The sequence below is a fragment of the Dermacentor andersoni genome, chromosome 1, assembly GCF_023375885.2.
Source record: "Dermacentor andersoni chromosome 1, qqDerAnde1_hic_scaffold, whole genome shotgun sequence".
Taxonomy (NCBI): domain Eukaryota; kingdom Metazoa; phylum Arthropoda; class Arachnida; order Ixodida; family Ixodidae; genus Dermacentor; species Dermacentor andersoni.
The window spans coordinates 24,616,335-24,632,530 of NC_092814.1; the positions used below are offsets into that span (position 1 = coordinate 24,616,335).

At 44.5% G+C, this 16,196-nt stretch overlaps 1 protein-coding gene across 1 annotated transcript in view; it reads left to right on the forward strand.

The window, feature by feature from the left end:
• Positions 1-16,196, forward strand: part of LOC126545225 (WD repeat-containing protein 11-like) — a 289,213-nt gene that overhangs the window by 233,667 nt on the left and 39,350 nt on the right. Inside the window, exons 19-20 of the mRNA XM_050192989.3 lie at positions 738-942; positions 13,202-13,343. Of these exons, the coding sequence (XP_050048946.1) occupies positions 738-942; positions 13,202-13,343 (347 nt within the window). The remainder of the gene's footprint in view (positions 1-737; positions 943-13,201; positions 13,344-16,196) is intronic.

Genomic DNA, 16,196 nt, shown 5'->3' on the forward strand with positions numbered 1-16,196 from the left:
TCAGCATCCGAGTCCTCGCGCATTTTCGGCTTCAAGCTCTCGATGCGTTCCACAATCGGAGGGAGTAAGTTTCAAGAGAAGTCGTGACTTGCCTGCAACTGTGGGTCAAGAGGTGGCTTTGGTGGCGTCGTGTCCCTCCGAAAACATTAATTTGAGCCTTTCCAATTCGCAGCGGAGTACCTGCTTCGGACACAGCTGCCCTGTAGGCTTGTACCCGGGCGGCGTCATCAAGCTGTTCGAACACATCTATAGAACACTGGGCGGTCGCCATCTTGGGTTTACGGAGCCGACGCTGTCCTGAAATCAGTAGTTCGACCAAAGGAGCGCGTAGCGAGCGACGTCCCCACATAAAAAAAACGGAATAAACGTCTTGGTAGCTCACTGCGAGCCGTTGGGTGCCAAATATGACGTGCCGTTGTGACCGTCTGATTCCATGGGTTCCGGGGCGGCCTAAGACGCATCCAGACACCAGGGACTGCCTCGACCTTCGTTACTCCTCGAGCCCTCCTCGCGAGCTCGGCGCCGATCTTTGTTTTTTTCTCCGCGCTAAGGCGCGAGACACGTACGCACAAAGCGTCGTCTGCTATCGCTCGTGACAGTAATCTTAGTTTCAACTGTCACCCGAGTGTACCTTACAGGTGCTTTGTGTCATTCAGAAAACTATAACTCTAGCTTGTATCTACTGCTTGGCCCTTGTGAGATATTTAGATCTCGGCTGGCTTGTCGACTGTGCGCAGGAGTGCCCTTTGTTCCTCAGTTGCTGCCACCGAAGGCTGCCCTGCAGCTCAAGTCCTTGCTCCAACACCCTGACATGGGGCCTTCGACAGTATCTTCACCCCTGCCTGAAGAAGCCAGCCTTCATGAGCGTCTACAGCAAGCTAGCCTCCAGTGCAAGGCTCCCAGCAAGGCTGGCGTCATCGAGCGGAGTGTAGCTGTGTCCAGGTCCTTATGAATCTTTATTGTTTACCTAGGTTGGGGACTTATTGAAGAGAGATGCTGGCATGTCCCAATTATAGCTTCATTGTTCTAGCAATATACATAGTATGCACGTACGTCATTCAATGATACTATAGTGCCTTGAATATACTGGCTAGTGTGCCATGCGCCCGCTGTTTTCAATGGAGGAGCGTGGCGCCGCCTGCAATGAATGCCCACGGTGGCCGACAGAGGTCGCTGCCACACGGGTGGGTGCAGACTGCGCGTGTCGTCTGCTTCGCATATCAGTTTCGCAGCTGTTGCGTCGGTTTCTATGTTGGCGTTTTCAGTGTTATTACAGCGTTGCGTGTTTGTTCTTGGTGTTGTCAAAGAGTGAGTGCGTCGCTGCTGTGTTTGTGTGCCTGTCATTACGAGAACTATGCGGCGGCGATGAAAAAATGCCGAAGAGACAGTGCAAGGAGAGGACCTGCTTTGTGCCGTTGTGTCGAAGCGGTTACCGCTCGAACAAAGGGCGTGTATCCTTGTTCACTCCACCACTGATACGAAGCGGCAGCAGAATGGGCAAGAATGATCAGGAGAGCGGACAGAAGGCCGGCACCAACTGCTGTGGTTTGTAAAAAACATTTCGAAAACAGCTTAGTCGAGCGCGCGTTCTCTATCACCGTGAACGGCGTTGTCCACGAGATTTCCCGCGATAAACCACGCCTGAAACCCTACGCTATACCCACGATATTTCCTGAGTATCCTAAGCATGCACCTTACTTTTCGTGAGTACCAGGGGGAAAAAAAACAAGAAAAAAAGAGCAGTAGTGCTTTGATCTACCATACTGTTATGTTGCACGAAAGATCACTGCCCAAAATTCTTGACCACAGTGTGCAGGCTTCCTTTGCGTAAGTAAAGCTGAAGCTAGTGCCGACGCTGCTTCGCTATTGCATTACGCATTTTGACAATGGAGGCCTTGTCTATCTTAGCCAGACCTTGTCAACCGCTGTGAAGGCCGTGGAAGATGCTTTTACTGTGTTCTTTAGCAAAAACAAGTTACATGTAACGAGTCTAGCTGATTTTTCAGGTCAGCTGCAGACACTGGCCTTTCCCCAACTAGGGTGCCCAGAGCATGAAAAACCAGCTTTGACAAGAAGTTCTACGTTTTCTTGAGGTTTCGTTTTTTTTTTTTTTTTTGTAAAAGGCGTCAACAAAGAGGGGGAAGCGCAAAGGCAACGGCAGAAGCTCTTTAAACTGCGTCACTGCCACTAAATCTATCTTCTTCATGTGTGTGTGCATTATCTCATCTAGGGCTGTCTTATATGCCCGCGTTTGACTGTTGTTACGCGAGAATAAAATCCTTAGCTACCGCCGAAGAGACACGTATGAAGGCGAACTCCTTGTAAAGCCTACTGTAATTCACGTTAATGCACCCTAATCCTCCTTCACTCACCCTAATCCTCATTAATTAATACACCTTAACCCCCTAATTCAACCTAATACCGCTTAATCCAATCACTACAATCAATAATTAAATTTGCTAATCATTTAGCATCTCTTATACACGGCTGGACATGCTTTGGTTCGTTTCTGGCCTTCCTTGGATCATGTGATGTGTTCTGTACCTTGCAACACGGCCTTGGAACATGGAGATCTAAGGCATTTGCCTTAAAAGTTACGTTTTCTCTTCGCCAGCATAGAAACACATTCACACAAGCGACAAGCCATAGAGAAGCCTGTTGTTCTCAAAACAAACCACGATTTATAAATCAGCTGCCCACATTTGAACTGTGCTGCTGCTACAGCTTAATAAAAACAAAAAGCGCAACAGCCCGCTTGCCGATGCGGTGGAAACACGGCGGCCTACGAAGACCGGATGGTGCCGCGGCACCCACCTGCACTGCAGCGCTCCTAGCGGCAGCCGCCGGCATTCATTGCATCCGGTGCCACCCGGGAGGCCGCGGACGGTACACTAGCCAGTATATTCTAGGCACTATAATGATACTCCGCGACTTTCGGTTTACGGCAGCGCCATCTTGGAGAACCTATAGGCCTATGCGCACGCCTGTTGATAAGGTACCCCAAGATGGCGGAAGGTAGCGGAAGCAGCGGATGTGACGTCACGTGCATACTATGTATAGAAAAGTGAGAGGAACAGGGCATGCAGATGCCATGCAATTAAATGAACCTCAGTTTAACAATCATTGATTAAAAATTTTTATCTAATAAAATATTTTCATTCCCCTATAGTGATTTTATGAAATTTATAATGAAACAATGTGTACAAAGGACAACAGTATGCAAAGTAGTGACAGAATAATACCCATTGTCTTCGTTTGCTTGCTCAAGCTGTTTCATAAGTCATGCACCAACTAGCTGAGCAAAACAAGGCCATTTATTTATTTATTGTTGTTATCATTATTTTAATACCACAGATTAATATTTTGTTTACTAAAAGTATTTAAGTGTTGCATGAAATTTCAGTTTGACAAAGCCTTTGGCACATGGCTGTGCGCCCATCCACACAAGAAAGCAGCACCCTCGAACAGGCTCACTGGGAATCGCTCACAAAAGAAAAAGAGAGAGAGAGAGACGAAATTGATGGATGATCTATCACTTTATCGGTCATGCCTCACCTGAGACAGCATCTCACCCTGGTGTTGGTACAGCACAGGTACTGATAGCTGACGCATTGTGGAAAGAGTATGTCTGCACTTTCGCGTAGCAGTACCTTTATGCAGTTGTCGAGAGAACTTCACAGTGAGCTTGTTCGAGGGCGCTGCTTTCTAATGTGGGTTAGAGTTACTGTATATGCTACCATTTTTGGTAGCATATACAGTAACTCTAATGTGGGTGGGTGCATGGTTACCTGGTATTTTTCACATTTTGTGGGTTTTCTTTTACAGCGAAGCTGTTAAGGGCTAGTTCCCCCAAGATCGTGTCTGCGTGTAGAGACAAAACTCCCCATGTTAGACACAAAACTCCCCATACATGGGCCGATGCCAAAGATAGTGCAATGCCAGGCTGACCCACGGCAGAGCTGAGGCAGGCATTAAGCACTCTCCATACGTGGGCCGATCCCAAAAATAGTGCAATACCAGGCTGAGGCTAACCCATGGCAGAGGTGAAGCAGGCGTTAAGCACTCTCCATACGTGTGCCGATCCCGAAGATAGTGCAATGCCAGGCTGACTCGCGGCAGAAGTGCAATTCGCCATTAAGGGGCCCACATACACATCCTCGCTGGTCATCCTTCTTCACAGAATGGAAGGGCACTGAGTATTTTTTCTGATGGAAAAAGAAAAAGCACACAATTAGCATCTTGCTGAAAACATCCCTATTCGATGTTTTGAGCTTCTGAATTGACACCTTGATAACTGGAACTGTAATTCATGAGTTAGCCCTGTATTCAGAAATGCATCTTGACTTGAAGCCCATGCTTGATTTGACCTAAATGACGCATGTCGTGAATGTGCCAAAGGAAATGCAATAAGCGTATTGGGCATGTTCGTGCCAGGCATCATTTAGATCAAGTCAAGCATGGGCTTCAAGTTAAGATTCATTTCTGAATGTGTCATATGTAAGAGGCATGGGACACTACAAGAAAAGAAGAGGACGACGTGCGCCGACCGGTCCGAACGGCATGAGCCCTCAAGGCGCGTGACCCGAGGTGTGATCGGAGGAGAAGCAGCGCCAAGGTGGCATTATCGACGGGGCTCTGGGCCAAGAAGGTTGGAGCGCCAGCTTCGCACTGGTGACGGGAGTCCTGGAAGCTCGGACGGGCCCGTGACGCTGGCGACCCAGGGTGTAGCCGTCGACCTCGGCGACGTTCGAGCGAGGCTCCCCGGACCTGCTGCAGCCTCCCACGGCGCTGCCGGGCACTCCAGGAATTGGATCCCCCTTCTTCAGCATTCCAGCACGGACGATAGTCCCCGGGGCTTCTCGTCGGCACACGGAGAGGTAGCGGCGGAGCCCGGTGTTAGGCCTAGCGAGGCAGACCTCAGTGCTACGTCATGAACATAGTTCGGGACGCCGGCATCCGAGACGGAGGAGCTGGCCAGCCGATACCAAGGAAGCAAAACTTGCAGAGTCGGCAGGAGCACCGACTGGGATCAAGAGCCGACGCACATCGGACTTGGTGTGACGAGCGACAATGGAAACTTGTAAGAGCGTTCCTTTTTGCTAGCGTGCAGCCATAGGCCAGGGTTGCCGGACTTTCGCGCGAAACGCGCTAAGGACACACGTAGGCTAAGATAAGAACATTGTTTTGGTTGAGCAAGTGTGGAGTTTGATCTTTGTCAGTTTAGTTTGGAGTTACATTTTGAGTGTGTTTTATTTTGAGTTTGCTCTTAGTAAAATCTGTTTGCTGTGCTCGCCTGCGTCTCCCGACTCCATCTCTCCCTACATCCGCACAGCCCCGAGATCAGTGTGACAGAATGTGAGAGTTAGATAATTGATCATAAGTAATACAGTGTCGTCAGCAGAAAAACTACTGGCAGGTGCTCAACTTGACTATGAACAATATCTACTTTGTTTTCTTCATATAAAATGCTCCCATTATGCGTCACCCTGTATCACACGTCAGCATATGTCATCATACCTCGCTCACCTTGTATACATCACCAGTGGGGGCCAACCATCCTTCGTTGCAGCGCTGTGCTCTGCCACTCACAGGTTTCATTCACACCTCAAAAAAGCACCTGCATGTTGTCTTTTTAATTTGTTATTTTTATGGTTTCAGTTTATCAGCCTGATAAAAAAATAAATTTTTCAATTAATCTGCAACACTACAATGCCAAATTCTTTCCTAGGTTTAGCTTGTTGTTGACTTATCAGTGGTATGGTTTGTTTATTCTTCAAAAAGCTTCTCATGCCACAATCCCTTCCAGCTCAAATTATAGCTGGGATTTTGGGTTGGCAGACTTGGTGCCAAAGGTGGTATTAGAAAAAGTGCCTTCTCTTTCACTATGTTCTATGTGGCATCTATGACCTTTTGAAATAATCAACCTATGCTTTGCTTGGTCTTTTCAACACTGGCTCCTTTGGTGTATTCTTTATGGAAGCACATAACTTATAAAATTGGTTATATATGAGCAGTACAAATAAACTGCAAATAATGCTGTGGTTTCATTAATGCATCACATACTATGGATTAGGAGATGCATGAGCTCGTGTGCAATGGTGCATATGAGCCCAAAGGCTGGGCAAGTGCACTTAAACCACAGTGTAAGCTTGTTATGTCATACATATGCTTCAGTCAAGGCTGGGCAAAGTGCTTTGGAAAGGTACCATGATACAGATACAAGATACTGAGGTGATAAGTATTTGAGATATACAAAATACAGGCAGATTAATTGTATTTGATATGATACTTGCCATTTGTATGTTAAGATACTTCTACACATTAGTTAATTCCTCATCATAACTGTTGCGATGAGACGCCATGTCTCCAAGAACACAGTCAGGATGCTGTGCCTTCGGGTGATAGAGGAGACCCCGTTTATTCAGCCAACACTTCTTATATAGGCTCCCCGCATCACGTGGTCAGCCATGCAGTCACAGATGCTGTTGTCACTGTCTCTCTCATGTACCGTCGTGCGTACTACATGCATACATAAATGATTCCAACACATCTCCCTTTTCGAGCATTTATACAGCTCTACATGGGGGCCTGCAGGTCGAATACACAGCAACAAAAGACAAGAAAAACAAAATCACTTTATACATCACTCACAGGGAAACGTCTGTTTCCTTTTGAGTCAGAGGCACGCAAGATTCATTCCTTTTATAGCCTGTACTAGTGTTCAATGAAACACTGCTGGGCTTTCCCTGGCTATCTGGAAACTCGTAACTCCCACTGTTTATCCCATCTTTCGAGAGACGGTTGAGCATCCGCCTATTTCGTCGAACTTCGACCCCGTTCTCCGTTTGAACATGGTATGAACGTGGTTGTGGCGCTGCTCCGAGCACGGTACCTTTTGTACGGAGGTCAGTCACCCAAACCACATCGCCTCTTTCCAGCATGGGGAGACGTTCAGATCGGTGACGTCGATCAAAGTATCAGCCCTGCCTCTTCCTGACCTTCCGGCCATTATCCACTACCTTTTCGGGCGGCACTCTCCTGGAATGTGGTGCTCAGGCAACATTGGGACTGTAGTCCTGAGCCTTCTATTCATTAGGATCTCCACTGGGCTGCCTCCTAAAATGCTAGGCATTGTTCGATAAGCTAGTAAAGCCAAGTAAGGGTCCTTCGATTTCAATGTGACATGCTTAACCATCTGTACCATACGCTCTACTTCTATGCTTCCCTGGGGGTGACTCGGGCTCAAGGTAACATGGCGGAAACCATGTGATTTGGCAAATTGCTTGAACTCTGCGCATTCAAAGTGGGGACCATTGTTGGTCACCATACATTCAGGAATACCATGTCTAGCGAAAATGCTTTTTAGTCTGTTTATCACAGTAGCAGACTTTGTAGATGGAAGAATGGCTACTTCTGGGTAGTGTAAAAGATAATCTACTACACCAAGATACGGTTGTCCGTTGATATGACACAGATCCGGCCCCACTTTTTCCTATGGAAAAGAGGGTGTTGGTGATGCCATCATTGGTTCCATCCTGTCAGGGGCATGCATCGCACAAACACTGCACTGTTTCACAAAAGACGCTATTTCAGAGCTAAGTCCTGGGCACCAGATGGAACCTTTAGCTATACCAAGGCATGATGAGATGCTTTGATGACGGTCATGCAGCTTACTTAGTGCTTCCTTTCAAAGAGACTGAGGAATAATTAACCTCATTCCATTTAGCAACAGCCCATTCACCGACGTAATGCATGCTCAATTCTGTTAGTAAGGTGCAAGATAGCCAGGAACATTTTGTTTCTTTGGCCAACCTGCAATGCACAGTTTTCACAGGCTTCTACACACTGCGTCGTTCACTTGACCCTCTCTCACCCTTGTCAGCAAATCATCTCCTGTTTTCATGCCTAATAAACAAGCTTTTGAGTAGACTGTTACTTAGAGACCATCAGGTAGCTTGCCAGACTTGTATGAGCCAGCGGAGAATCTGAGAAAGTGTCTGCAGTGATGAGCGATTTGCCGAGAACATATACAACAGAAAGATTGTGTCGCATCTTCCGTTAACGAAAACGCTGAATTCTTGGTGGCATAGCATCGATTGCCTTGTGACCCAACAGTGATACTAAAGGTTTATGGTCTGTTTCGAAAACTACGTCCAAACCACGTATATACTCATCAAACCATTCTGCTGCCCATGTTAGCATAAGCACTTCCTTCTCAATCTGGGAGTACCATTGCTTGGTTTTAGTGAGCAAACGAGATGAACGCAACTGGTCTGTGTTTTCCGTCTTTTTGTTTTGAAACAAATTTGCTCCCAGACCGAAAGACGAGGTGTCAGCAGAAAGAATTGTTGGTAGCGAACCGTCGTACATCGCCATACACTGTGCTGAACAAACGAGATCTTTGAGGCTTTGGAACACTTTTGCCTGATCGCAACCCCAAAGCCAGTCTCTATCTTTGTGTAAAAGAATGCGTATAGGAGCTGTGACCTCAGCTAAATGTGGCAGGAAGCGTCCCATATGATTGGCCATGCCTAGGAGGCTTCGTTGTTCAATTACGTTTTTGGGTGGCTTCAAATCTTGGATAGCACTGATCTTAGTCGGATCAGGATGAATGCCATTTTCATTATGAATATGGTCCAAAAAACGTACTTGCTTAACCTCGAACAAGCATTTGTTTTTGTTCAATGTCACATTTGCTTTTGCTAGGCGTGTAATCACTTCACTTAGCTGCTCATAATGCTGAAGTTTTGTTTTGCCAAACACTAGGACGTCATTCATAACTTTAACAACAGCTGGAAGGCTGCATAGAATCTCCTATATTCTTTTTGAAAATATTCCGGAGCAGAAGTAATTCCAAACAGTAGTCGCGTGAAGCAGTATTTACTGAATGGTGTCAAGAATGTTGTTCGCTCTTCTGAGTCCTTATTGAGCCGCACCTAATGGAAGCCCGAGTTAGCACTGAGTCTTGAAAACCACTTTGTGCCTGACAGAGAACCAAGAGCCTGATCTATCATTGGTAATGTAAAACGCTCTCGATTTACGCACTTGTTCAATTTGTCTACACATAATCTCAGGTCTCCAGATGGCTTAACGGCTGGAACTATGCCTGCACACCACTTCACTTGGTGGGGCTAGCCACCTTTCTGATTATGCCCATATGCTCCATTCTCTCTATTTAGCATTTCAGAGGCTCCCTGAGGGGAATTGGTACTCTGCATGGAGCGCTTATGGCATGTGGGAGAGCACACAGTTGTAGCCTGATTGTATACTGGTCGGGCATTGTTCCCAGACTATGGAACACATCTGGAAAACGTGCCTCATACTGCAAGTTTCCTGACGAGACTGCATCAGCAAATTTCACGATTCCCAAGATCTCTAGTGCTGGCAATCCTAGAAGGATGTCGCGGAATGGATTAACAACGTAAAATGTTTGATAGGACGTTTTTTCTTTCCAATTGAGCTCGGCTACAAACGTGCCTAGCACATTCAGCTTACTGCCTTCACCACCCTGTATAACTTCATCCGCTTTCTCTAGGCGGTTTGGTAATCCCAGAAACGTTGAAGGTAACATGGAAATTTCTGCGCCTGAGGCAACCTTAGCAACAATTTGCACAGAATTTACGCATACCTGAACAAATCGCACTTTCCCATTAGTGCTTACTACTGCGATGAAAGTCTCTCCCATTTCCTGATTAACAGCAGAAACGTCTATCTTTCGTTCGGCAGAAGTAGTAAGTAGTGCCTTTCTTCAGACAGGCTTTAGCAAAGTGTTCTTTGTTGCCGCAGTGGTGACACTTGGTAGCTCTGGGCAGGCACACAGTCCTGGAGTAGGCGTCGCCTCTGCGGAAGCGACAACACTCCTCCTGCGTTCACCGTGCTAGTGGTGGTTTCACCTGCGGACACATCGGGCCGTGTTGCCAGCCTCTTTGTTGAGCTACGGTGTCCACATTGGGGCCTTGGTCTCAAAGTTCCGATGACTGGCCATCATCTCTCCATAGAGTACGCTGGTGCTGTTAGACGCTCTCTTTTAGGTGAGCCTTTGCCAGTGCTGTAGCCAGTTTGAGCTGCGAATCTATTTGTAGAACCTTTGAGAGCTGTGCGGAGCCCGACAACGAGTCTGTCTCGGGTCATCCGTTCCTTCAGGCTGCCGAAGTCATAACGTCCGCCAAGACATGTAGCGCAGTGGTGAACTGGTCTACTGACTCTCCTGGCCTTTGCATGCGTCTGTGGAAGCAGGCGCTCTCATACGCAATGTTGCATTCTTTCACAACACAAAGTATCCGTCAAACATTTTCTTTACAGCTTCGTAGTCTTTAGCCTCTTCCTCTGATAGCCTGACTGTACTGAAGACTTCATGAGCTTGCCGTCCCATTGTGTAGAGTACCATGCAAACCTTGGCCCCCCTCGGAGCGTTCATTGAGTCCCGTTGCAAACCGGTAATCATCAAAGTGCTTTATCCATGCCAGCCACTCTGACGTGCAGTCAGTGTCCAGCGATGGCGGTTGCTGGAGCCCATACAGTTGCATTGATGGCTCTTCTGACATTCTTGCTCGTAGCTGCATCGCTCATAGGAAAGATTTTTGACCAGCTTCTTACACCATGTTGTGATGATACACTATGTCTCTAAGAACGCAGTCAGGATGGCGTGCCTTCGGGTGATAGAGGAGACTCTGTTTATTCAGCCAACACTTCTTATATAGGCTCCCCGCATCACGTGGTCAGCTCTGCAGTCACAGATGCTTTTGTCGTCGCCTCTCTCATGCGGCGTCGCGCATACACACACGCATGCATAAATGATTCCTACACAATAACTCCACTGTAGGGGCCGCTCCAAGCTAACAGGTGTTTACTATCAAATGTTTTATCTCGTGCCAGCAGACCACGTTCCTTTCACATTTGATCTAATAACAGGTACAAAATTTGTTTCGGCTTTCTATCAAAGTACTATATTGTAATTCCACAACAGTCTATAGGGCTCGTCAACATACAGCACACTGATGAAAATACGCTGCGCAATCAGCAATTTTTCCATGCCACTTTATCATTGGTATGATGCGCTACTTGGCTGTCCATTCATAAAGATGGTCAGTGTATTATATTGCTATGTGTTCATTTGTAATGTTTCGTGATTGTGTCACATTAAGCTTCAGCAACAATGCTTTTGACGACTTGTATTCAGAATGTACTTCTCAACAAAACTGTTTTTAAGCACACTTTCTAGCAAAACGTTATGCTATGATGACTGGCTTGACTTCCATTCAATGGTTGGTGCATAGCAACTAAGAACTATAACTTAAAAGTGAATTTGTAAAACATTATTTATTAATTATATTAGTGCCACAGATTTCAACTTTCTTAATTGTGATTGGTTATACTATAGAAGAATGAGTTAGCATGACTGTGATGTTTAAACTTCAACTGCCGGCTGTGACACAAAACATGGTGGATTTTGACATTGGTGCAGGTGTATCTTGTATCTTAAGATACATAATACTTCATATAATGTATCAAAAATACAGATACTGATACTTGTCTTGCTGACTGTATCATGATACAGATACAGGATATTGACAGAGTATCTTAAGGGTACATGTATATTCGATACTGTCTGCTCCTCGCTTCAGCACAAGCTGCATGCACTTGAGGAGCAGAAGATTAAGTTTAGTGTTTTTGTGCTGGAGACACTTTTGTAATATGAAGCTTTTGATATGAAGGTACAAAGCTTATCTTCATGGTCAGTATGTGTATTGCTTTCTGCCATGAAAGTGGTAGTAGCAGCAAATTGGCATAGTATATATCAGGATCTGTAACTCAGGTTTCAAACTTTTGTTTCTTTTTGAAATTTTGCTAGTATAATCCATGGCTATTGCTATAGAATGTGAAATTTGTCGGGCAGAAATAGAGAAAGGGCTGTCAAAACAAGGCTCATTTTGTCACAAGTAAATTATGTCCACAATATTTTATTTGCTAACTGCATGAACAGTGAGTTGCATGCTAGATGCGAAGTGCTGCAATCTTTCTTTTGCTGCTCCACGTGTATTGAGACTCTGCATGCATGCTCACCAGCTCCACTCTACCCTGTTGTAATTCCCATGGTGCCATTTGTGATATTGTCATTGTGCCTCCCAACCTTCATACTGCTACACATGGTACTAGTGCATCATCAGTTAGGCTGAGGTCAAACTAATTGGTTAGAGTTGTGGTCACGGACAACACTGCAGTCTGCAGTCAAAGAACATGCATCTAACTGGCTATCAATAGTGATAGAAAAATTTTGCATGTGCATGGATACATCTGTTTCCTGATGGCTTCCTTATGAATGAGGAAATTTGATCACCAGTAGGCTCCTGACTGACACCATGAACAGTTTTACACGTTTCGAACAATTTTACACATTTTCTTTTTGTTATTTGAAGCCGTAATTCTTAAAACCTGTTTCTTTTATTGTCACACACTTGTTATACTGAACTGCTCAAAGAAGCACAGGATTTGTAGTGGTCATCATCATAAAGTTGATTGCAAGGTTTCGCAAGTTAGCATGCCAAGACATACTAACCATGAGCAAAGCTCATGTTTCAGTTTGCTGCCCTGCAGCATCTCTTACTGCTTTCAATAAATGCAAGTACCCCCTCAGAATGATTTGTAATTATTGCAGTGATCACGTACACTTTCCAACTGACCCTTTACTGGTTTTTGGCAGTACTTTCTGCTGCTCAAGAAGGGCTGGGTAGATGTTTTGTCAATCGGTTATTTTATGTGCTGTCTAAAATAATGCTTACATGTCAGAATATTGCACGTAACATTGTTAAATGGAAAGCTCCAAAAAAGGCAAATGTGTTGAATTGAAAAGGAGTTGCATGATTCAACTAAGTGCTCACTTGGATTGCAATAGATGAAAAATGGGGTTGAAGCAACAGTCGTCTGTGCTGTCACAAAAGTACAACATGTGGAAGTTGCAGGAGCCTGTGCTTGTAGTTCTTATGCTAGAAGCGCTCTCTTTTTTGGTTTTACATCTAAGGTAAGTTAGAAAAAAGTGTAATGTGACCAGAGACAAAGAACAAGAGCTAGCACCATATTATCTCTGGTTCTTTTCGGTTATCTCTGGTCACTCTACACTCCTCGCTGACATGGAGCACCCACTGACCTCAAGTTCTGCATTGCTAAAATAAAGTCTTGGTCTTTTTGCATGCCTTCTGTATAGCTGGTTTGGAGATGAAGAAGGATTCTACTTCTGGAGTGTGACTCAGTACTACCTCACAAAAAAGCAGCGAAATCTCAGCACAAGTGCGGACACGTCATTGCCACTTTGCTACGATATGCTGTGCCCTGATGCTGAGTATAAGGCAAGTTGAGCTGTCTGGTCACTACATCATTTTTCATGGTATCTCACAACTTACACACAGGCTCATGTGCATTGTACAAAGTTGCAGATTGCAGAGAGAGATGGCAAGCCAATTTTTCAGATGGCAGGACAATAATTTACCTCAGAATCATGTAGGTTTGCCTGCAAATAAATTGCCACTTTAATGCAGACAGCTATCGGAAGCACTGCCGCCTGTTGACAAACTTTTTCTTTTATTTCTTTATTTATTTGACAATGCATCATTGTCATGGCACCAAGGCAAAAGGCAGCAGCAAGTCGCCTGACTAGGCCCCTAGCACCACTCACATAAATCTTCTCACGTATAGTAGCTGTTAACCATACTTGAAAAGCATGAAGACAGGTCTCAATATAGGTTGCCAATAAGGGCCTTGGATTGTGTGGATGGTTTATCTTAATCGTTATATAGCACGAAGAATAAAAGGGCATGGGGCACCATTAGGTATGAGCATGTGATAAGCAGTCACTTATCCAGTAAAAGCTCTTTCACTTGGATGTCACAGGACTGAGAAAAAAAATGTCCAAGTTATCTGAATGTAGATGATCTGATGTACCAAGAAAAGTGATAAGCTTCAACATACCTTTATTTAGCAAAGAAATTTGTTGCTCTAGTTTGCATTTTGCATGAAATCTGCAAAAGCTGCAGTTTCATTTGTAGAAACAAGAAGAGCTTGTAACTCTTAAGGATAACTTCTATGAAACAGCCCCAAACGATCAGGACCCAGTGAACTCCTTTGCAGCTTATTTGGGTGATATGAGGCATTCACACAGAACATAGACAAAAAAATGGACAGGATGATATGCATTGCTATGCTGGCTTTTACCATTGCATTCATTGTTAATGATACTTCCACTGATGCACAGGCTTCTTTTACAAGGCTTGCTTTGCATAGTAACCGTCATCTAGTCGCAATGCAGCATTTTTTTCTTTTTTGCACCTGCAGGCATTCATTGACGACACAGGCTAGCTTCTCACTGAAGATAGAATGCTCAAACCTATTGCAATAGAAAAGCTGAAACTTTGTAGCTGCTATTGCAGTTTTCTAGTTTGTCCAAAAGGTCTTGTAGTGAAGCAGAACTGAATCAAAAACTGCAACTGGATTGTTTTCGCTGAGCTCGAACCAAACCTGAGCTGTTCTTTCCAAGAATTTAGAACCAAACTTGAACTGAAATTTTTAGGAAGGACAGCTAAGACCACTACTATGTATTTGTTGCTGCATCATAAATGTGAATGCTACAAGTTTGTCCTGCCTTAGTTCACTTTAGCCTGACATACAGCCACACCTCAAAAACAACTTTACATTCAACAAAAGGAGACAGGGCACAATGCATCATTGCCATGCAGCATCAGGAAGGAGTCAAGTGTAGAGGGCCAATCAATCATGGCACTGTGAGCATATCATGAGCCAACAAACAAAGACACCAAGGACAACATAGGGGAAATTACCTGTACTTACTAATTGAATTAAAGAAATGATAAATTAGTGTCAATGAAAGTGGATGAAAAAACAACTTGCTGCAAGTGGGGAACGATCCCACGTCTTCGCATTATACGTGGTTCGCATAATACGAAGACAGGGGATCATTCCCCACCTGTGGCAAGTTATTTTTTCATCCACTTTCATTGCCATCAATTTATCATTTCTTTAATTCAATTAGTAAGTACAAGTAATTTACCCTATGTAGTTTTTGGTGTCTTTGTTTGTTGGCTCCTCATGACACAATTAATAAATATCGGGCCCCTCGGTTAACCACCGTTCTTCTCACTCTGAGGATATAATGTACAGTCAGAGACTCTGGCCACCATTTCAGCACTTGCATTTTTCACAGAAAGCCTGAATGGTGATTATTTGCTCTCGTGGCTTTGCTGTAGTGCTGCCAAGTGTTTGCCTCATCATACTCATCATCATGCTTGTGCTGCTCCTTTTCTTACTTGTCCGTTTCAGTGATGGTGAATACAAACTGATGCTGAACTGATGTCAGAAAGCTGTCAACAGAAACTTGCAGTTGTACTGCTCAAATGCAATTGCTCATTTTACAAAATCGCCCATCTCACTCATCATGCAATCATGCAGTGGATTTCTTCTTTCTTTTTTGCAAAAATAAATACTTCATTTTAAATAAGCATAAGGTAGGGTATTTTAGTACAGTTTATGGACAACATCATGATACCAAAAAAATCCTGCCGAGTGTACAGGATGGGACCAAGAGGAGTTTGAAAATGTTAAAAAAGAAATGGGCAGAGTAGACATTTGTGTGATTCTTTTGAGGTAGCTTGAACCACAGTGCGAGACACTTTAAAAGCCAAAAAATTCATTATGAGAAAACTCGTTAACAAAATGCACCAATTAACTTTTTAATAGTGCGACATAGCTGCATTGAAACGGTAAACTTGTTGTAGACCATTTTGACTTTTTACATTTACAAAATTGTATCATCTACTGGCTGCTTTTGACATGGGTTCTGGCTTATTCGGTGGGCCAAGCTAAAACTGGAGGTATTAAAAGTACAATCGCTGTGCCCAAAGGAGATGCTGCTTGGTGATTTCAAACATTGTCTACATCTGCATCCTCTGGCCCAAGATTATTGTGATAAAAAATAACCACAAAGCTTCTTGCTTCAAGGGTGGCACTGCTGTGCTGTCGCATGCGTGGAAATGCTGTGAAGTGATGGGAGTCTTATTTTGGAAGAGCCAGAACCCAGTGGGCCTGGTGACCAATTTTCTGCCTGTCACAGTGGGTTAATCGGTAAATGAACAGCACATAAGATGGTGGTCTTGTTGTATATTATTATAGAAAAATGTGTTATTAAAACC